Raw genomic sequence first — 24,207 nt, forward strand, 5'->3', positions numbered from 1 at the left:
TAAAATAAATTCAATTTTAGAAATGCTTGGCGGGCCGCGGGTTGCTCATCCCTGGTCTATCTCATAAGGAAAGAGGTCTGAAATGTTAGCACGACGAATTATGAATGAAGAGATCTCATTTTAATTTATGGTGATAAATGATTAAATCGTCGACCTTGAACTGCAGTAAAAGAAATAATTTGTGTGAATTACAAGTTAATACCAAACAAATAGGTAAAATACAACCGCAGTCCAGGAGTGAGGAATAGCAGAAAGGCCGTCTCGACCCTTAAAACTCTTTTCTCAATTGAGCAGTAGATTTTTGTTACGTTCTTATGTAATAATAACGTATAAGTTCTACTTATGTCTCAGTTGGTTTAAATAAATTATACATTCGTTTCAGTCACTTCAAAAAATGTTAATTGAAACTAACATAACATTTAATTTAATAAAATTTAATGTTATGGATGATCTTCTTTGTGTGGAAGATTAAATACTTTTTATGCTACTAATAGCGCTAAAAAAAATGTTTTGTATATTATAAATACGTACTACAAAAAACCCATAAATTTGTAGAGTAGTAGATGCTCGAGAATTTTCACATCAGAAAATTAGCAACAAGTATGGTTTTTTTTTGCCTGAAAAGAAGTCATCATAGCGGCGTTTTTGCTTGAAAGATGTAAATTTATTTTCTTAATTTTATCAGTAAAAATGAACTATCCTGAAAGATATACAAGCTGCACAAAAAAAAAACAAATGGGCTATCTATTAAGGCCGCAGGTTCCTCTCCACTGAATACCTGAGCTCCATCTGACTATTCGGAATGTTTGTTATTTTATTTATCCATTTGAAAGGTCATTTATTTAAATAGAAAACTAACCAAACACCTAGAAAATAATTTTCAAAATGTATTTAATAATAAATTATTTATTTCAATTATTTCTGTCACAAAGAAATAATATATAAATTTTTACAAACGATTCATTAACAAAATCATTAACAACAATTAATTACAATAACCGATAGTCGAAAATCGATGGCAGGGATGGCTTTGATTTGGGGCTCTAGAGACTCGTCTGATGGGATCTAAACGACAAAAAAACTCTTCAAGTAATTAATACTGATACCATCACAAGAGGGAAATTTAGGAGTTTATGGCTGCTGTCTCGAAAAAGGTGGTATTGTTGTGTTTATAAGCATTAAATGTAGGTTATTTCGATAGATCCCTTACGGGTTTTACACAACCCACTCCTAGACAAGCAGGTTTAGAAACCTAGGGTCTTCTTACTAGATACTAAATATCCTGGCTTAGAACTGTGGCCAAAGTCTAGCATTCTCTCATAGTGGGCTCAGTGAGGACAGCTGAATAAAATGTGGATCCTTGAAGGTGATGGAGCAGACTACATTCATCTGCTCTAACTAGTTATCAATGAAGCAAAGGTCATGAAATCCTGGTTATTTTCGAGAGCACCCAGAAAAACTCAAACAACAGTTACAGTGACTTGCTAAGAAACCCTGTAAAAACCTTAGTGAGTTCATAGGACATTAAATTGCTTACCAATACCCTGCTTCAAACTAGTTTACACAAAAGGTGTCAGTTGGAGATTTGGGGAGCTCAGATTTGAAATAAAATTATATCCAAACCAATCACCCTTTGAAATATCGATTTTAAGACTAATTTTTAGTAGAAATTTATCGTTAACTTCTCGCAAGAAATGTGGTTAGATATGTGTGAATTAAAAGAAACATTTTACTTGACAGCGAACAAAAATATAATCAATTCTTTTATCAAATTGCATCGCCTCCATGATGTGATTGTTGGGGCGATTGTAACGGCGGAGTAGCACTATGCCTCAGCGTTGGTGTGGCACTTTTTGCACGTCGATGCACTTTATTCACACTGTAAGGTGAGCTCATGCGAGTGAAATGCTCTTGGGCATACAATAAAACGCCAATATCACGGTTGCCCGCGTCCATGGCGATTGCCAATGCCGTACTTCCATCCTAGAAAACAAAAAAAAGTGATAACAAATTGCCAAAAACATGAGATTCAGAAACACCCTGCACCTTGGAACATAATTTAGGGATTGACCATTCTGAAAAACGTATTTCTCAGCAAGTCTGCCAATGTAGCATTGCCGCTGTGAGCTGCATTACAAACTGAGATCGAAGTATTTGTTTATATCTGAAGTACCTGCCACCTTATGTATTGAAACTTACATAATCAGTCAGCGACAAGTCGCAATCCGGTTGCGTTAATAGTAGTTTGACGATATCTATGTATCCATGCTCCGCGGCGCACATCAATGCAGTACTTCCGTCCTCATCCTGAATGTTGATATCCGCTCCGGATTCCAGTAAAAGTTCCACAGTGTCAATTCGGCCATGTGACACTGCAAGCATGAGAGCTGTCTGCCCATGCTACAAACAAAAAGTGATCAGAAATTTTAAGTCACAAATGAACAAAACTGTGTTCTACAGATGAACGAGAGATGCACTGCATGTGATTTAAGGGCAAAATCTCTTCCACGTTTTGCCCGGCACTGATTTTTTTTTCACACACAATGCTGGTGATATGAACGTTATCAGATAAAAATATTAAAAATGGCCATCTGTGACGTTGAAGTGCTTTAACAGGGAGTCAAATTCTAGTATACAAATACTCGTGTACTGATAAGTGCTTATTATGTCCTAATTGCCAAATCTTGGCCACATCCTAGAGTTCGATGGGTAAGTGATTAAAAGCCCTTCACCTGTTTTGCACGGATATTCACATCTGCCATGTGGAATAGTCTTCGAACAACTTGACGATCAGTTTCTGATTTCACTTTAGTCAATGCAACCAACATAATACATGTATAACCAGCAAAGTTCATCTTGTTTATGTTGCACACCTTAGAGTCCAGTAGTATGGAAACAACATCAAAATTTCCATTTGACACGGCATAATGCATTGCTGTATTTCCCTACAACAAGGAATTAACGTCAGTGTGGGTAAAAATTAATAGCTCATTCGCAGTCTGGTCAACATAGTTTACTGTTCCCCAAAGCTGGTTGAATTTGTCAGTGAACTCAAACTTCTCTGGCCACAGCATATGTCCAGTTTGTGAGAATAATTCAAAAGCTAGTGTAAAACTTACGGTTACGTCTGTCATATTGACAATGTATTCGAGTAATGTGCTCGAGATATCTTCGAAGCAATCTAAATAATCTTCAACGTCTAAAGGATTTGCCTCAGCTACACTGGATACCTGCAAACAAAAGCAAATTTCTTGAACTTTTCCTTCAAGATCCAGAGCTGGACTCAATGTCAATAACCCACAAATGCCTACATTTATTAAATGAATGCACGCATGGGGTTCAAATATCAACTGGTTTAAAAAGTATCATTTTGATTATATCGGTATTTAGAACTACTCTTTTTAAACGTTTCAATTTAAGAAAATCAATCTTGCCTGGGTTTCCTATACACTTAATTATTTTGAGGCATTTGACAGTTCAATTTTAATTCGATAACAAGGGTCAATTTTCAATTTTAGAAATTAGAAACCTATTCCTTTACCAATCGGCTCAACCATGAACTCACTTTGTTATTGAAATATCTTTGAAATCTCTATGCCATAAAATGGTGCAGATTGTTTGACTCCGACCAGAAAAATGGCGGTCTACTACTCAAGACGCATCTTTAACTGATCTAACAAAGTAACAAAGTAAACCTCAGTTCCAGACCTTCCATCCATTTAAAATCATTCTATACCAACTAAAATAATTTTAAGGTAACAAACCGAACCATCATTAATCAGTACTCCCTAAAAGGCAATCTCCAATGTAAGAATGGCAAAGAGAATTGCAAAACCTGCAGTTTGATCCTTTAAGACATCACTACCGAGTGACTGAGCATAATAGAGATAGGAGGAAGCCCTAGCAAAGATACCTTGGCAACTGTTACAGCAGTACGCAGCGCCCTGGTGTCCGTCAGACCAAGCATTGAATTTTTTCGTTGAAATTACGATTTTATTGAAGCCAACCTTAATCTCGATCGCAAACGTTCTCACTTTTCTTGCATAAACACCGTGACTGTGCTTCGAGCATGGGCATCCCTTGTTGGTAATCGTCCTCAGATCTAGTGTGAATTTACCTTCTGTTTAGAACTCACCTTAAACCATTCCTGCTGCACAACGTTAATTGCATTGTTCATATGATTAGGAAAATTATCGCTTGAATACTTTTGCAATGCATCATTTAATACTTTTAATGCGCCTTTCATTTCATTCGAAGGTTCTCTGAAACAACAGTACAGGTACGTGAGTGCTTTGTAATCTTAATATAGAATTGGTCCCAAGAATTTCTATACAGGAACTTTGGTCACTTTTTATACGATTTCGACTGTATTGGATGGAATGTCGAGAAACTATCGTCGAACCTCTGCACAATGTCATCGTTCTGGGCATCATCTGAACCACTGTCACTTAGATAATCTTCGTTTCTTAATCTGAAAACACACAATAATAATTGTCAATATCAATTTTTAGACTGAGTAGAGCGTCTCTAATAAATATATATTATGGCCAATCCAAACAGTCTCCATATATAGAGGAAAGGTAAAAAGCAGATATATAGAATAGTGGCGTATGAACCTATATAACGTACATCAATATGCCACCATCAAAATTCATATTTGTCAGCTTTAAAAAACTGACGTACTTCTTGAAAAGAATCGTGACATTTGAGAGAAGTGGATTTATTGCACGAAATATACCTCCCGTTAAACAAAGGCCAAAAAAATGTAAAGCTTGATGGCAATTAAACTTCTTGTACAACCCCTCTATAGTTCGATTCGATAATAACTGTTTATAGTGAAAAGTAGATAATTCCTCCAAGCTCAAGTTTTTCCTCTCAATTCCATGACTTAGGTGATGTCGCGAAGACGAAGCAGAGACAAATATTTAGAGTTAGGTTTCTAAACTGGGGTGGTTCGACCTAAATTTGGGTTGTTGAGCATCCAGTATAGGGTGAGGGTACCTTTGAAGTTGGGAAGACCTAGCGGCAGTTCCAAATGACAATCCTTGAGGCACTCATATTTAGGAAGATGGTACAATAAGCTTCTTTCGTAGCAGGAACTTAGAAACGCTCGTATTCCAGTCTAATCATTTACATCTGAGCACATGGTTCACATTCTGAACAAGAGAACAGTTAGTCAATACATTTACTGTTTTTTTTTACTGGAAAGCAAGAGTTTCTTTTGATCCCAAAGCCAAGAAAGAAAGAGAATAGAATCTAACATCTAGAACAAAGATGCCTTACAACTATCAATCACAGAAGGCTATGTTTCCAACATAATATTCGGTTAAAATGAGACCCTCGCAAGCGCATACTGGTATTCTTTTTTGTTAGTTTTTTCGTTGCTAGAAAAGGCAAATAATTAATTGGAAGAAAGTCTAAATATTTTTACACACCGGATGAATTAGTTGCTAATTTCATTATATATATTACATTTATATATAAAGAATTGGTAGAAGGGCTTCGATTTCTTAAATTGACATTAATATAAAAAATGATTTTATTACTGTTTAATATTATATGTTCAAATAAATTCATTAGATTTTCATTATTTTTGAGAAAATGAAATATAACAGAATATTTACAAATCAGAGGCTTTATGATGTGTGTTAGTGCCAGTATACATAGAAAATTAGGTTTTGTTTATCTCACGATACCTGGAGGTGGAGATCATCAATGCCAGTTTTGTGTACTGTAAGGAGCAGGAGGGGGAAAGCGATTGACTGGTGTATAAAAGTGGTTTGATTGATTGCAGAATAACATTGTAACAATGAAATTACTTCTTTTTTGTTATTATGATATACAAATAATTACACGAAAAAATGAACCATCCGTTTACGAGTATGATAGAAAGAGGAGTTGGGTTATTTTTGTTGGAATAAAAGCCCAGTGAAGGCACTAGGGGGTAAGCTAGGCATCTGCCCCATAATGCATATATAGAGAAAATAGAAATTGGTTTTAAAATAGAAAATAATACATTACGCCATCATCCCTAGCAACGAAAAAACAAACCAAATCGTTCATCAGTATGTACTGGGTATGAGGCTTCCATTCTGCAGTTTTACTTGTCATTCATAAAAGTTAATAACTGTTTTTCTATTATTATGCAAAAGCGTCAATTTCTTTGTAAACATCACAAAAAATTGGTAGTAAACTAGCTAACCTGTATATACTTGCATTACTCACAGATTCCGATTCCTGCATACGTAACTTAATAATTTAAAATTATTGAATTAAACCTAACATAATATATAATATTTGTCAAAACTATTAATTGTAATAACACACAGCATCTACCTTAATTCCGCCTGAAAACAAACACAAACTGACAGGCGCACAAGCTAAAGGCAGGGAACATTATGAGAATCGATAATGTAACGGCAGATATAATCGATATTTGGAAACAAAGTTCAATCAGGGGCCCATTCTTTATAAATTAATTCCCAAACTTTTGTTGGGAACACGCACCAGACTTTTTTTTTCTTACTCCAATTCTCAAAGTGGTAACTTACAGCATTTAATTCATCCAGAAATTAAAACTAAATGTAAATTTAGGCTTCAATATCATAAAGAAAAACGTACTAAAGGAGTCCATTAAAAACAATTGTGAAAGCCGTTTTCTATAAAAACATTAAAAGCAGAAAAAAAAGTAAGACGCCACGTCACTTCCAATCATCTGATATTCAGCAAAGTCAAAATTAAAATTAGAAGTACAATATTCAGAAATGGAACTGCAAAGAGGTGCCGCTTAATAGTTCCCAATCCCAACAACAGAAATAAAAACATTTACACATTTTCCGAAGGAATGTTTCAAATAAAAGTGATAAACCTACAACTGTGTGTGAAATACGCAAAGTTGGAAAAAAATTAAAAATAAATAATAAAATCGAGTAAACTGCAAGAAACTAATAAGTATAATGAGTAATATGGCCTCTTCTACTTTGCATTAAATCTTATTAGCGGTAATTTAGATGGTAATCTAAAATAGCCACCTAAATATTAACTTTTTAACATTCAATTATTTTCAGTTTTCGAATTGTTTAGATTGTTTGAAAACAATATTTGAAACATACCCAAGGGAAACAACCCATGGTCCAATATCTAAAAATCCTTTTAGATCTACATATATACCATTTTTCAATCCGCTCCGTAAAACTGTTATCAGATATGTCGCAGAAGTTCCCACCAAGCCATCTTAAAGAAAGTTTAGAGTACATCTTTTGATTTTAAATTTAGGAATTTTTATTCTATTAAAATATCTGTTTAATTTTTAAAACATGAGTAAAATAAATATTCCGCATTCCTGCTAGACGGCAGTTGCGCTTTTATTAATATAAGTTATATATTATCTCACTGTTTAGTAATTTAAAAAACACAAGTATTTATCTATTCCGCACTTGGTTAAATTATACTCAGTACCAAAGTCCTTATTTTTGAACCAACAAAAAACAAAATGGTTATCTTACCCATTGAGATTTTTACTAGGTGTTCTAGATTTAACCGGACTTGACTTTAAAGGTACTGGCAAATATGATGGTCTGGCAATCTTGGTTTCTGGCAATTTTCTACTACTGGTACTACTTGCGATTGTCTTCTCAGGCACCTTGGAATCGATTTCGTTTGCACATTTCTGACAATATAGTGAACATGCATCCACAGCAGTATTTACTAATTTCCTTTTAGTAGTATTCACTGCCTGTTCTTTAGTTTTGATCAGATCATATGTATCTGTAGTCTGCCAACGAGCGAGCTGTTCTAGCTAAGGGTAAAGCAGAATGCAATGTGTAGAGTCATATGGATGACAAACACATATTAATGTATATATAAAGGAAAATTTAATTAAATAGTGGAGAACGTTCATAATTAATTAAGTTAATGTGTCGTTTTTGGGTTGCTAAAAAAGAAGCGAAAAGTATTAATAGTACATTTCGTCAGATTGGATTGGATATAAAGAAATTGATCTTAGCTACATCGGTTTATTTTTATTTTATTTTGTAGATTATAACAGGACTGAGGATCCTGTGAGAACGAAGGCGTTGTTTTGCGCAGGTCTATCATTACAAGATATATGTCTAGTTTTCTCTCAGGAAAAATCAAACACCACCTCTAGTGATAAGGCAACAGCGGAAGACAAAAAAAAGGGAGATAAATTAGTTTAGACGTTAACATTATGCGAAATGAACACTTCAAGCCGAGTTCTTTAAAAGGCATATTTCTCGGGGATGGAATAATGAAAATGGTGAATTACTGAACCGTTGTTGTTAAGCAGCTATTATAGCTAAAGAATTATGATTTTGGAGATAATTGTGAAATACAAACTGACGGTGAAGTGGAATCATTACAGCTTATGCTTGATACCAATTTAGGTAAGTTGGGATTCTTAAAGATTGTTTAAGGTTTTATTAAGTTCCAAAACTATTAAGGGGATGTTAGGGTAGTCTTTATCCCTAAAATGGTAAGAGGGGCCCACTTGTATCACAAAGCACTTAGACCCATCAGTCATATGTCATACCTTTTCAAAACTTAGGAAAGGTTGGTAGATAGATGTGTAAATGATAATTCTGTAAGACATTGCCAGTACTCCAATCCAACATATTTATACTGTTCGAAATCGACAAAGATGGTGTTGCACTGTCTTTGTCGGTAGGACAGAATCTACCCTGTAGACGAAATTTTTCTTTGGTGTTTAAGAGACATTGATTGAAAATCGTTCGATACACTGCAATATTCCACAGGATATAAACGTAAAAAACCATAAATTTTACCCATTTTAATTAACTGGATTAGTTTTTATTTGAGAAGGAGGGTTCTTCTTGGTGGTTATACTGTAGTCGAACGATTGGGGAGACGATACCATCATGGAGGACGGCCTTTCGGCCAGGCTGTTGTATGTCATAATGAATAATCTGTCGATCACGTTGAATTCATGTAGTGTTATGGTGTCATCTATACACCTCGTCTATAAATACATTTTTGCGGACTGTTTAGAGTATGTGGAGACTAGAGATTAGGATATTTGGTGGGAGTAGGTATACAGTGGAGGAGCTTGGGCTATATCCCTGTAATGAAGTGTTCGCCGAATTAAGGAGATTTTTAGCCAAATCTCGCAGCAGACATGATAATGTCCAGGCGGCATATTTTGTTTATGGTAGTCAGAAAAATGCACTGACTAATACCTATAGTAATGAAATCTTTGCCTGTTTAAAGTGACCACCCCACCATAGACATTAGGAGTCTCCAGGGCGTAGTTCTGTTAATAGTAAATAAAAGAAACACGAAAGTTACAAACTGTTAGCCCAACTAAGGTGATTGCAGGCCAGCTAAATTAAGTCAAAACCCCTAATATTAAACCTTACCTCTCCAGAAACACCGTCATGTTGGATTCCAATATTGACTCTTTTTTTTATGCCACAATTTTGGCATGGATCATTGATCGTATGATTTGATATACCAATATCTTTAGTCAATTTTGACATTTGATTCCATCCATCCTTAGCACTAACTCTAGACAAAGTACTCGCATCAATTTTTACTATACATTTAGTTTGAGTCAAATTCTCTTTAGTTTCAGGCAAAAATACGGCTTGTTCACATTTCTCAACGGTCAGTGCCTAGATAAAAAAATTAAAATTTGATTCTTAGATTTTAACTTTTATATAAAATTGATGATCATTATTTGATTGAATGGACCATATCTTGCTACATAAATACACTGACATTTATGTTTATGCGTATATATTTATAAATTAGGTGCAATGTAGGATCTTTTAAATTTTGCTAGCAGCAGTCCAAAAGAGATAAAAGATTAATATGTAAACTAACAAAATGCTCGCACACGTATTTCTAAATCTCAAAACGTTAGCTTAATCTCGATTATGCGCTAAAAATTTAATAAAGCTAATTATAAAATATTACAATTTTACTGTAACTTGTCACCTTCTTCGCTATAATCGCTTGATTTGCTTTTGCTAGTGACCTATTTAGGTCTTCTTGAGTATAAATTTGATCCAATTTTAAATCAGTCAACAATGCAATATTTTTACGATTAGATCTTCGACGATTTTCAAAATTGTTTTCGATTTTTTGGACTCTTTTAGCCACTTCATCTTCTGTGAATAATTTTTTAGAATTTATATCAGTTTCTGTCGTTGCATCCTTCGTGACCTGTAATTTAAAATATAAATATTAGAATCAAACCTAGATCATTGGAAGATATTGTATGATTAGGAGGGCAGTAAACTGATGCTATTGTCAATTGGAAAGAGTTTATTGGGAGAGAGATGCTCTTGATTGAAGAGAATTAGAGGATTAGTTGGGATCAGATTGTGTTGAAGGCAGTTTTTTATTAGAATTGCAGTGCCCCATGGGCAGTATCATCAGGGTGATCAGTTCGTGGATAGTGTAGTCGGTTATGTTGAAATAAGATCTGCTAGTAGAATAAGTCTCTGTGATGAGTCTTCTGCATTTTGAAGCATTAGTTTATGAAATAAAACCCTTATAATTGGTTTTAAAATGCCGTTGCGTTTAACCTTACGCCAAATATGTTGAGAATGACAATGAAGTAAGTCACATTTTTGCATTTTCTAAAATAATTTAAAATCCCATAGCATTCTAATATGCAACAAAAAATTTGATTCTATGTAATAATAATAATAATAATAATAAAAAATAAAGCTATTTTTATTATCTGCATTTCTTACAGAGATAAACACAAAATATTTTTTCTGAAGCTATTTTATCACAAAACAGCTCAAAATGGACTTACGCCACTTTCATTCTCACCGGGTCATATGTAAGTATACATATGTAAAATAGTTCAATGCCAACTAGTTTTAATTTTTTACTTGAGAAAGTATAAAATCAACAGATTTCGAGTATGAACTAAGGGACACAATAACAAGGTTTTACTAAATTTCAACATGCCGCTTAAGTTAAATTTGCCAATTTTAAGTTTTTGTTTTGGTCGATTTTCTCGAAAATGGTTCCAAATATTTTTTCTGAATCTCGTACAAACATTACACAAATGAGTGAAGCACTTTTTGAATCATTTTTCTAGGAACATTTATTTTTACCTTCTGAAAACATTCCCACAAATTACCATTAATATATTTGGGCGATTCTAAGACAGAAAAATCACTAATTGCCCTAACATTATTGATGCAATAATATCGATATCTGGATCCCAATCGGTGGTATTGAACAAACTGCCGTCAATTTCATCAATAATTCACTTCAATCTGTGACAAAATTAAGGGATATAGGCAATAATACTGACCATTAGGGTTTCGCTTACTGTCTCCTGGCCACGTTAACAATTTCGCCCCCTTTCGGATGTTCCGCCATTTGAATTGCTATTAATTTTGTAATGGAGAACTAGGATGTCTCCAAAATAATTACCTTACTCGACTCAGTGGTCGTTGATACATGTTTCAAATTCGACTTCGAACCATTTCCTAGAATATTCTCTAATGATATTAGACATGGCCGACTCTGGCCTGCTGTTTCCAGTTTCTCTGACAGAGACGCCAGCCTAATAGTTTCCGTAGCTGATGTGGCCATCTTCACTGAGCTATTGATTCCAATGTCTCGTGTCATTATAGTGCAGGAAACGCCAATATTTCTAGTGTGATAGTTCAAGCAGTTAGTTGATGTAGTGGCATCTGAAACAATAAAAATTTCACTCACAAAATTTCCTTTTGACTTTGAATTCCACTCAGGGTCGCCTCTACTATCTTAACTTGTTTTTTTGCTAGACATTTTCATCGAGTGCGGCCATTCCCGCTGGCCGGGTGAAACTAAAAATACCTCACAATTAATTATTTTACTTTTTCTTTTCTCACTTTCTGAAATATTTGAAAATAAAAAAAAGGAGAAAAAAGTTTACCGACTAAAACTTAATTTTAGTTGCTAATAATTGCTAGACCTTGTAGAGAGTGGAAGCGTTACCTACTGAAGAGCATAATAGAATAAGGGTCTGTTAGCTGCTATGGTATCGAGTTCAGGAGTGCCCTGTGTTCTATCTAATCTAAGCTTATCCCTCTCATGAGTGAATGAGGGAGTGAAAAAACTATATGGCACGCTCTCTAGACAGAATAGTAGCAAGTGATGGAGAAATGAATATATTGACCGAAATGACATATTCAGATAGCCGAATAGAGTTGCGTAATAGTCAAAATTGCATTTCAGATTGGTACAGAAAGATGCAATTTGAGAAATGTTAATTTTTTGCGGTTTTTTTCCTATCATTAATGATAATAATGATTAATAATTCATCATGAATACATTCCCCAACTGACTTTTCGACGGCTGATACTGCAATCATACCTTTGTAGGACCTTTTAAAGGTCATTTATAGCCTCCGACGTAACTCAAAGAGTGCCTAAGAGAGGTAAGATTGGCTGACTGCAGAGCTTTAAACATTTAGTCACCGAAATTAGGGTATCAATGACTTTTGGACAAGAAGTGATTCCTCCTCGATAGACGGTTGCGCGTGAAAAAGAAAGAATAGCGTTTGAAAAAACTTACCAATACATTTTTTTTTATATTGCAATTGATTCAGTGTTTCAATTTTATCTTTTAACATAAGATTCAATTTTTGATTCTCATTTTCCAAATTTGAAATATGTGCTTGCAAATTTGGAATCAATTTGACTTGCTCTTCCAATTCTTTCATCCTACCTAAGCTGGCTGCCATTTGCTTTCTTATTGACTGTAAAATCATTAAAAAAAATATTAGTCAATATATTATTTGATTATTTCAATAGAAGCTAAATTTTGACATTAACAAATTCAGCTAACAGTTACATTATTAGTAAAATTTGGTTTAATACTTGAATGATTTAAGTAATGGTAAGAGCGAGGACTTGTAATTGGGAGTTTATACGCTAATAACTAAATTAATATTTGGTGGGAAAACTGTAATAGTTATGTACGTGATTTTGTTCCGGCACTGACAGCTTGGTGTTGATCTTAGCTGAACGCTAAGCCCTCTTAGATAATAAGAAATTACTTTATACATATAATATACAAGCAACGTCATAAAATATAAACTGTGCTGTAGTTTAAGTTCTTGTTAAATTTTGCAAGCATGATCCTCAGTAAAATGAATTCAAAAAATTTAAGCTAAAGCTACTGTACTTGCTTCTAAATTTCATAGCTTACTTAATACTGTTTTTAAGCTTGAACTATAGAATCAAAATTATAGATTACAGTATAGTTTGTTGTTTTTTGCTAAGTGCAATATTAAACAGAGACATTTGTCAAAAATGCATGCAACAGCTCCAACATAAGCTCGTGCTCTGCTTAAATATTGATGCTAGGGTAATATATGGAAGAAAAATTGAGAAAATTTCACTACAATTTGGATTCAATGGTTTATTTTGATAAGTGAGATATTGTCAATAGTACAGTGCGATACATGGGTATCTAAAGCCCATATTTTGCTTAATACTGTTTCTACGTTAAACGCCTACTGAAACAAAATTGTAAAGGATTAATTCGCTAAATTTGCTTGTTAGAATTTAGGGTAGTTATTTGCCTCTAAAAATGCAAGGAGGCATTCTGACTTCAATTGTCTCTAGTTTAATTAAAAATGCGTATTAACTAAAAACCTGTAACATTTGTGGACTTGCATTGTTCATTCCAGGACATTCCAAATCATCCACATGCAATATTACTTCTTCAATTGGTGCACTGATGTATTTTGTTGAAACATTATGATTGTTTAAATTTTTATTGATTGTATTGATTAATTTTTCATGATTTTCAAATTTTGGAAGGAATTCTGGAAAAAACATGGAATATTTATAAATTAAAAATTGACGGGAAGAAGGATTAAATTTTAAAAAAAGCTGTTGCAAATGAAAATTGTGAGATTGCGAAAGCTTAAGGAGTTTTTTTTTTTAAGAAGACTAGACTAAACTTACCTTTGCGTCTAGGTAATGTTGTGGATCGGCCTACGGTGGTACTGGTCAATACTTGTTCAAAATCCATAACAGCTTTCTGTAAATCATCACCGACATCTTGTGAGGCTTTAGAGATGTCTTCAGATAGCTGAAAACCAGAAGAATTTGCAGATCTTTTCAAATTTTCTAGTAACAGTTATTGGGAAGTTTAGTAATGAAGCTCATATTGTTCTGTGCTACTCTTTACAGGCGTTACAGGTCTAAATGTTTGCAGCATAGATGGCAGTTCTACACCGCCACTAAATAAAATTTGAAGTTTAAAACACACGAACAAAATTATATAAACCCTAATATGATACTCAAGTTTTCTACAAAACAGCTATTTTATAAATTTTTTAAGTTTCAACACTTTTTTTCCTTTCACATAGCTTTGCTTATATATGAAGCAAAATTAAGCTTTTTAATTTAAATTTAATCCAATGTTTTTGTTATTGTCCCAATATGCAAGAAAAACTAAAAAAGAAAACAAACTGAAAAAAACATTCTAATCTTTTACCTCTTCATATTTTTTTGACTTTAATACATTAAGGACGCTTTTAATGTAAAGGTGCACTTGATACAGCCAACATTTTAAATAAATGTATAAAGAACAAATGGACTTGAAGAACATCAATTGGCGTGTAGTTTAAGAGATCTGACAGCTCTTAGCTTAAAAAGGAGCAGAGATAGTGTAAGATGATGTTGCAAATTTTTATAATTTTGATATTACTTTAAGCTTCCACATGATATCATCTCTTACAAAAAGCAGGTAAAATAACACCATCCAACTGAAAATTTGATAAGTTTTTGGTTGCGGTAATTTAGTTAGCTACAGCGCCAACTTCCTTGATGTTAAAGCTATTTTAATGGGGAAAAATGTGGTTAAACAAAATTTAAAAGGACCACTTTCTTTCTCGTAAACAGTTAAGAATCGGTCCTTGATTAGATGAATATATTTCGTCGCTAACGAGATAGAACTATATCTTTGCTATGGACAGTTCAACCAAGTACACCCATACATTGTCACACACTTTAAGAATTAAGCCACATTCACACAGTGAACAGTGTTCACTCCAGCTGAACAATTTTTCTCAAACTGGCAACTTCGCTATAAAGAAAGCACACATTAGTCCGGTAAACGGTTATCACACGGTTTTGATGAAAATTGAAATCACATTCACAAAGCATGCAAGCTATAAAACAGAGTTTTGTAATACCTGTGTCGCATTTGCAATGCCTAATAAAGTCTCTTTGGATGCTCTTCGTTTGCGAACATTCCAACGACTTTTACGTACAGGTAGATCCGATAGTACTTGTGAATCTGCAATTGTCTCGCAGTAGCGTACGAAGTCAACATCAATGTGGTAGCCATAGGGGCAACATCTGCATTTTCTACGACCTAGGACAAACAAAATTCTACCGTATGTGAACATACACTTTCTATTACAATGATAACTAGTTCTAAACTTGTAAATTCGATGCAACTTTTATTTTTAGAAAATTTCATACAAATCACAATTCTTACATTTACCTAAGCAAGAAAAATCTTATATAAACACTCACACGAGTTTCTCTTATATTTTAACTCACTAATTTTCTACGAATTTCGAAAGTTTGAGTCATATTTAATTCTTATCACGTGAGAAAATCCTAACTTTCTCCTAATGGAATTTCCAAGAAAAACTTTTCCAGTAAAAGTTGTAGATTTATGTGTTTGGAATCACAGCAAAAAGTTTACATAAAATTGTGCGGGCCGTTTGCGAGAAAATCTTAAAATACTGCAAAGTTTACTCGGTACAGTGATACTTCCGGCCGGTTTTATCGAAACCAAACCCCCCTAGATGTGCCCTTAATCGAATTTTCCTGGAAAATTTGTTTAAATATGAGCTAAGTTCAATATATGTACAATAATCACACAAAATTTAAAATAAATCCTTTAAAATTTTAAATCTACTCCGTTAAGTTATTCTTCTGGTAGACCGAATTTTACCAAAATCTAATTTTGGCACTCTGAAATTTCTGCCATTTTTGTTTTAGAGTTACGGTGGTTACGTATTTAACACACGGAATTGGTACGGAAAGTCTCGCTTTTTGGAGTTGTTTGGCCAGCTGCTCATACGGACTTTCTTTCAAAGGAACTCTATCCAGAATTCGTGAAATTAATTAGAAAAACTGACTAACATTTTATAATATTTGAAGTCATTTTATGTTTGGGAACGCATATGTACAAAAAATGTTTCTGTTTAAATGTAGAGTTGTTGTGTATGATCGTGAAGATTTTATAAAAATAATATGTTTCTTATCTTCAATAACATCAATTTTTTTTTTTCTTACATACATACAGCCACTTTGTTTGTATGAATTGTTAATTTTTATCAGTATAATATCAATTATTATAATTTCAAATTAATAATTATTAAGTTTGGCGTATTAAAAAAAGTATGGATATGAGGTTTAAATAAGACAAAATACTAACATGTAATACATTATTATGGGACATAGGAAAAATAAATTCCCTTCAATAGGGCCACTACTGAAGGAAAAAATCAATACAAAATAAATAAATAAATACCACTTTTTCGGCCTCAGGACTCGGGGGCCTCAAAGCAAATATTTACGAAGAAAACTCAAAATTTAAAATCTGCACTAATAACTCAGTAGCATAAAAAATGTAAAAATAAAAAAAATCACATGCCTGGATTTTTTGCCAGTTGGTGATGACCCAACGTATGATAAGGTCTGGCGATTGAAGTGGCCATCTTAAAAACAAGCTGAAAATAAAAAATTCAGATTTTCAAATTTTGTTGTAGTCTTACAAGACATTGGTAACCTTATTCTTCATACAAACATTAAGGTCAACTTTAAATAGTAACAGTTTACAGCTCTGCTCAATTTGGTAATAATCTAAGGGAATGTTTTGTTTGTAACGAGAGAACACTGTCCGAAAGCCGGAAGTGCACTGAAAAAAGCTATGGGCGCTAATCACCTTAGATGTAGACGCGCCTTAAATCATTAAATGAAACTGAAGTGAACTGACACTTCAACAACAGCCTTCACAGTGCATGTTTGCTAACATAAATAACAAGAATATATAAATTTTCTTTTAGAGTCGACAGAATTGACTTAATATCAGCCACCACGCATTTGATGTAAAAAAAATGCCATCAATTACCCTGTGTATGAATTTGTGAAACAAATATGTCAAAAACGAAAAATCGCTGAAACGTTACATTTCAATTGGTTCTTACACATTGTATTTATGCTGTTCCAAACTTTTATTTCAAACAGTTTTCTATGAAAATTCATTTTAGTGCATTTTGAAGAGGGGGTGTGGGGTAGGTTAAAAAAGTGGTACAATGTGGTTTTAATTAAGCAAGGCAATATTTAAAAACCAAAATTAAACATATTTTAAAATTCGGAATTTAACAAAATGTATAAATTAGGTTAAAAAAAGGCCTACACCACTAATTAAAACTCAGCACCCAAAATTGAAATACATAATTAGTCTGCACTACTCTGCAGTGATGTACCTACCACTAGTAGCGCTATATTCTAAAGAAATTAACTACAATTACATTAAGACAGGTGCAAAGTCGGCTAACCAACCTAGATAGTCAACTAGGCGTGTAATTGGAGAGAATAGATATAGTTGTGCATTCAAGTGCACAAATAATTCTGTTACAATTTGTTATTAATTATTTAAAGCAAGTCTGAAGCGTATCCTCCTCGCTGTGATTTCTACAGGTTCAATAGGTTTACTTCATGACATCTCGTTCACGGAAAAGAAGTGAATAAGTTGATCATGGAGAAAGCAGCTATGGCAGAAACACAGAGCAAACCGAGAATGTCAACAAGGAGAGTAGTGGAGTTTATGAAAAATAAATCAGCTTCTTCCAAGAGAATATCGCAAGGCGATCAACAGATTCCAGATACGAAATCTCTGGTCCGGTTCAAGAAGTGCAGCATCTTGAAGAAAGAGAACATCTAAAGGCTGGATTGGATTCGATCGTTTGATTCCCGCTAGGTATTCGTGACTTCACCTCTGAGCTAATTTCTTCCATCCCCATTAGATATCTCAATTAGCACGTTCGATACTTAACATTCTACAGCTGATTAATAGATTTTATAATGCTGGACTGCGAATGTAATAATATCGATCATTTATATGGCAACTTTTAGGCAAGTTCATAAATACACAATTCTTCCAGAATAAGCTATTTTACAAGACTATTAAATTTAACTATATAACTATAAGTGATGGTAACGGCATACAATCCAACAGCCAGCTCAAGGGGATATTTCTATAGAAAATGGTGAGATGTATTTTGAATAATTACATAAACTTGTAATTAAATGTAAACAATATTTCAAATAATAAAAAACTTTCTTTTTGTGATGACTTGTTGGGGCCAGCATCCAGACTGTTAGCAGTCAATCTTTTAAAAACCAGAATGGAATAACTGTTTTTGAACTGTGTCAAAACAAAAAAACTGATTTCGCAATGTCACACACCTTCAACTGTTTACCTTACAAACCGGCTGTTGTTAAACATCAAATTTCTTGAATATAGCTTGTTATAATTTACAAATCATTAACATTATATAGTTTAATATGTTTGAAAAAAGTAATTTTTAGTTTGTTTTCGGCTATAATTCGAAGTTAACTACATTCTGTAATGTCTCAGATTTACTTACTACATATGTATGTTTAATAGATAGGGTTAGTACTGTTTTAGAAGCAACAGGTTATGGACCTGTTTATTTAAGTAGCAAATTCTTTTTCTTTATTTTTTTTTGCTAAGTTAAAGGATATATATATTTTTGCAATATAGTACAAAACTAACCTTAGTCGTTAACACCTACACATGTACTAAACTTGACATCCTAAAGTTACGAGTGTTAATAAAATTGTTTGCGCTGAGCTTTGTTAGGATTTAATTTCAAATTGTCACTAAATGTGATTAACATTAATTAATTGGTAGCTACTTACGATGACAGAATGTTACAGAAGTTCTACTGTAAAAAAACTCCAATTTTTCAAATAAAAGTATAATCCTAGATTGTTTGAAAGAATCTCTGTCTAATTTGAAATCACCCACAATTGAGTTAACATATTTGATACCTTTCTTCTCATCACACAGTTATACTAAACTACACTAGCTTTAAATAATAACCTTAATAGTTACCTATTGTCATTTCTTTTATTCTATTTACTAAAGTGGTAGGTAAATTCCCAAGTAGGAGGTACTAAGAGTGGGGATGAATTCCTCATTTTAAAAGTCCTTCACACGTTAGCCCTACCACTTTTTATTAATTTTCTTGCTTCGAGTGGTAGGAAGTGTTGCATAGTGTCGCATATACTGAATTGAGGTTTTTACTAGAATTTTGGGGTCCCTTAATCCGGAAGAAAGAAAGAAAAAACGGAAACGGTTTCTCGCAGCAATATACTAATTTACGTTTTCTTCAAACTTTGTTCTAAAAAAATTTTTGGCTTCATGAATTTAAATTGAAAAAGATTCTATTGAAGGTTGTGTGACGTCACATATTCCCAAGAATTATTGTTCTCTGAAAAAAAAGTAATGAAAAGTAATTCCTACATTTTTTCAGGCGGGATTTACTTTAGTTACTCACAAGACAATTACAGAATCCTGGAAGTCTATGCAGACCGTACACTTCCGGTATAAAAGATAGTCAAAATAAGAAATCGATCTGTAAAGTGGCACTTTGATTTAATTTTTCTTGAGAAACGATGAAATAAGCGTACAATGTTTAAAGAAAACAAATTCGAGAAAATCTCAAAAAACTGATGGAAGGAGTGAAGAGACTCTTCCGGTTGAACGAATTCCACCAAAACCCTATTTTCACCTCCCATGCTTGAACTAAGAATCTATGACAATTGAAATCCCGACTGTGTTTTGTTTTTGAATCATGGTGGTTACCTACACACATTAGATAATTTGTGAAAACCACTTTTTTCGTACACACTGGACCTGAAAACGAAAATGAACTGCTTTGAAAATACACTATTTGCTCTTACTGCAGTTTACATGAAAATTTGCTTAAAAGATCGTTGATGTTTCACTATTATACATGTTCAATTCTAATTAAACCATTTTTTTAACAATTCGCTTTAAACTTGGAACTTGGAAATGTTGAGGATCTTGCCGCTAGATCGCTCTGCCTTCTTTGGGCCAGAACTCGTCTCGACATAGCAAAATCCCACTCATTAACACTATCCATAAAACCCTATAAAATATATTTTATCGCAAAATATTTTAAATACTTATGATAGTGTATTATTTAGAAAATAAGCATTTTAAGTTTGATGAATATCCTTGATAAAAGTAAAACGACTCAGAATCTATTAAGTTTCATATTTCTTTATACAATTCTCGTCAAAATTTATGATTTCAAGGTTTAAGGTCCTTTATATAAAGCACCTGATAGCATCATAAATAATCTGACATGACGCTACAGAGGGGTGCATATTGCTGTGCTTTCTTGAGTGCCATCACAAATCAATTCTCTGAGAAAATTTCAAGGAATGGAACTTTGGGGTTCAGGCAAAGCTTCCAATATCTACAGAATCTAATCACTCCAATCAAAAACTTTTCATTCAATCGCTAATGTTCCTTTCTTTGTATCTAACACTACTTTGCACCGAGATCTCCTTGTTCCCTATGTTACTGAGGCTGCATAATTTAAAAAAATGGAATTAATACCTATATTGTTGATATAACTGGTACTTCCAACAATAATAGCTTTGGTGTTAGAAATATTAAACATAATACTTGGTAAGGCCAATGCACCAATTGACCACGCATCAAAATTCACTTTTCTTACATCCTGTTCTAATTCAGACAGGGGACATTGTAAGTAAATCAGTAAGTCATCTGCATAGAGGCTTATGTTTCTGTAGAGAAAGAGACCATTTTATTAAAACCCCTTTTTCGTACTCAAACATTCATTTCTGCTGAAACTCTAAATTGAAAATCTGATTGGTCGTTGTTTTTACGAGTAATGGGTAGTAATAATTTTTTTTTTTTTTAATTAAAATACTATTTTTTTATACTACATTATTTTGTTACATCCGGTGTAGGTTGTGGACGGAAGTAACGAACTCGTAGTGGGGATTGCTGATCCACGTAATTTGCCAGCGTACACAGCTAATGTAGGGCAATACCCCTCAACGTGAGGGCAATTTCCGCTTTGGTCTTTGCTCTTTCCGACGTGATGCTAGACTACTGCCTAAATACTGAAACATTAATGCTAAGCATTAAATAATGTAATTTATTACTGATATGAGCACCAACTCTAGCTCTTTTCGCAATTTACATTTATTTTCAATTTTATTGGGTCTACATTTTAATTACATTTTGGTTGGATAGCATATTTTTTTGAAAATGTTAATTTTTTATTCATTTGTCGGTGAGGGAAGGGGTCCTATATCCATTCTGGTGTTCTTCTGCTTATGAGTGTGAAATCTGCTCGATTGGAAAAATGTCTGTTCACCTGAAGAGCGACTACACAAAACAGCTTCTTCGAGATTTCTCATCCAGTCGCCAAAGGATTTAATTTCAACTTGTGTTAGGCCAATCACTTTGGTTTGGAACATTTTTTCAAGAATGAAGGATTTTAGGAAGAGAACGTCTTTTTTTCCTCAAGCGGACCCAATTTATTATGAAGGGCATGCATTACGAGTATAAAGAAGTCAGCTTCATTTTTAGTGAACATTATAGTTTAAAAGTAAAGTTATGGACGTCCAGTCCGTGAGAGTGTTTAACCTGTTCCCAGCGAGATCTGTTTTTGCGCGTGCCATACTGTGTCCACCTCTCAGTACAAGATTAATTTAATGTAGATATTGCATCAATACAAATTCTAGTGGAATTGCAAGCTGCAGACATTGTTTCACCTACCAATGCCGCCAGATGGAACACAGGACCAAAAAAACTAGGATGTATGCAAATTGGATGCACATAAAGACAAAACTGCCGGGACGCGAAACTCCCTTGTCCTGGTTAAACGTCAGCATTAATGTCCGTGTCAGGGACATTAGGCGCGATCGCAATCTAAATTTCATGCTTCGCTGCTGGAGTCCTCGAATTCACACTTCTAATTTAATTTCGGAATTGATTTCACACGCACAGAGAATATTATGTTTGATGTTCAAATACTTGTTACACTCAATTCACGTAAAATAAATACTATCTCCCAGACATCGTGATACTTTAAAACAGCCAAAGAAACAACAAATTTTTATTTTTATTCGAAAGCGCTAATAAACACCTGACTTCATGTTACAGTTCTCAGTCTATGTTTACATAATGTACTTAGATGTTCAGAGCAAATCGTAGGAGCCGAAAGAAATTATAAGTTTTAAGAAAAACTTGAAAAATCCAATAAGTAATTCAATAGAAAAAAGGTAAGTAATTGTCAGGATCAGCTTATAAGCTAAGCTTCGTTCAATTTTATTTTAATGTGTTCAGTTTAATCAAAATAAGCACATTGCGCCATTAACATCAGCACACATCTTTACGAACAAGAAGCAAGTCGATTTTTCCCTACAACTTCAAATTGGGCCCTCAGTTTTCAAGGAATTCGACGAATGTCATTTTTCGTGGTCCTCAGAGGTAAAGATTCTCACAGCAAGAAAGTTGTCCAGTTGTTTGAAAAGGTGATACATCAGTTGGCGAGGTCTTAAGAGTATGCTAGCGCAGAACTTCGATTTCCCATCATTTATATTTTGGACGGTATTGTTACAGAGAGGCGCGTAAAGGTAAGAAGTATTGTGGTACTGTGTTCACCTTCCGATCTCCAGGCCTTGGATTTTATTTAAGGATTAATTTAACTTTGTCGTAAAGTATGTTGCTAGTCACCTCCGTCCACTACCCCTGATTGGTAATTAGACGTAAAGCCCGCCTAATAGAAGAGGCGTTACTCAAGTTTTGATTCAATCCAAACCTAAGTAGTTTTTGTAACCTCAAAGGTTACAATTTTGCTGATCGTCTAAATCATGAGGCTCAAACTTCTTCTTTCACCTTTGCAATGCTCTTTACACCATTCACAAGTGTGGCTAACTCCGCAATCCCCCAAACAGTTTTAGATGAGTCAGCTTCCACAATGGTCTTTAAAGCGTCTTCTTCTATTTCCATAGATCAACTGGTACTGGAATTTTCTGCACTAACGTTGCACTGTGCTAACATTATGGGTGCCCCAAAAAGAAATAATTTTGCAAATCTTCGCCTACTTTACTCCTGGTTTGAACTTGCAACAGAAAATCGAACAAAACCGTTCCTTGGTCTGCAATGGGTGAGAACAAATAACGGTTAAGTAGAATTTGTTATAAGTTAGTCTACCAACACCACGGTTCTTCATTCAGAAAAACACAAACCCACATAATAAATAGATAACAAATGAAAATTAAAATAATTAATAAGATTAATTAAGAAATGTTTTCCTGACATACATAATAAATAAGAATATTTGTGATTGAAGAGTATTTTCTGTTCAAAGTATTTTGATATAAAGTTTATTTTAGTAAATGTTATATATATAATTTATATTTACACTTTGGAATTGTGAACAACAACCCCGCTAATGGTCTCGACCAAGTGTAATCTTTTGTATTTTGTAAAATAAAAGACTCTAATAATAAATAAATACTCCATATTTTAAAATATAAAATTACACCTCCTTAAATAGGTGTACCTTTTCAGGGAATCCCCCTCATCTTCGAGAACTGAATTTGAACAGTATTCAAATAAAATTTACGCTTTTCCTACCGTACAGTGTTTAATAGGATGGCCCTAAATTTAAATTTGCTAGAATTATGTTTCAAACGAAACTTGCAGATCTTGAAATGAGCTATTTTATGCTGCAGGTTTGAAGAAAATATTAAGAACGAAAGAAAATCTGAAATGAAAAGTCCAATCTTCAAAGTGTTACTTTCGATAAAGAAATTTGGAATGGAGTAATTACCTACACACGCACTCCGAGAGTATGTACGCGTTTAGCAGTGTCATTTTTAATGGCGGCAAGGCTTACATTGAAGAAGTAGGCAATAAAAGCGCGGAAACGCTGGCTAAAAAGCAGAGGAGGACGCCAAGATTCAGCTATCTTTCACTAAAACACAGAAGGCGTTTGTCGATTTCGCCCATGAAAAGAGAATTTAAGCTTTTTGAGGGAGCATTTTCCTCAAGAAAGCCAAACCAAACAATTTTTCCCGT

General features: G+C 33.8%; 1 protein-coding gene across 3 annotated transcripts; it reads right to left on the bottom strand.

Moving 5' to 3' along the window:
* Positions 1-874: 874 nt before the first annotated feature.
* On the bottom strand, positions 875-19,279 carry Kank (KN motif and ankyrin repeat domain-containing protein 2 kank). 3 transcript variants are annotated; one of them, XM_074137839.1, is made up of 16 exons: positions 19,168-19,279; positions 16,678-16,753; positions 15,200-15,381; positions 13,965-14,091; positions 13,650-13,822; positions 12,565-12,748; positions 11,437-11,699; positions 9,976-10,203; positions 9,396-9,650; positions 7,506-7,798; positions 4,349-4,471; positions 4,136-4,262; positions 3,120-3,230; positions 2,733-2,945; positions 2,200-2,400; positions 875-1,983 (listed from the first exon to the last, which is right to left on the bottom strand). In XM_074137839.1, exons 2-16 carry the CDS (start codon positions 16,739-16,741, stop codon positions 1,768-1,770), a joined length of 2,760 nt encoding a protein of 919 aa, XP_073993940.1. In that variant the 5' UTR covers positions 16,742-16,753; positions 19,168-19,279; the 3' UTR covers positions 875-1,767. The 3 variants fall into 3 exon arrangements, with proteins under 3 accessions (XP_073993940.1, XP_073993939.1, XP_073993941.1); XM_074137838.1 differs by having other exon boundaries at positions 18,972-19,191; XM_074137840.1 differs by having other exon boundaries at positions 13,671-13,822; positions 18,972-19,186.
* Positions 19,280-24,207: the final 4,928 nt, after the last annotated feature.

The sequence above is a fragment of the Rhodnius prolixus genome, unplaced genomic scaffold (assembly GCF_049639745.1).
Source record: "Rhodnius prolixus isolate KJV_2025 unplaced genomic scaffold, Rpr scaffold_11, whole genome shotgun sequence".
Taxonomy (NCBI): domain Eukaryota; kingdom Metazoa; phylum Arthropoda; class Insecta; order Hemiptera; family Reduviidae; genus Rhodnius; species Rhodnius prolixus.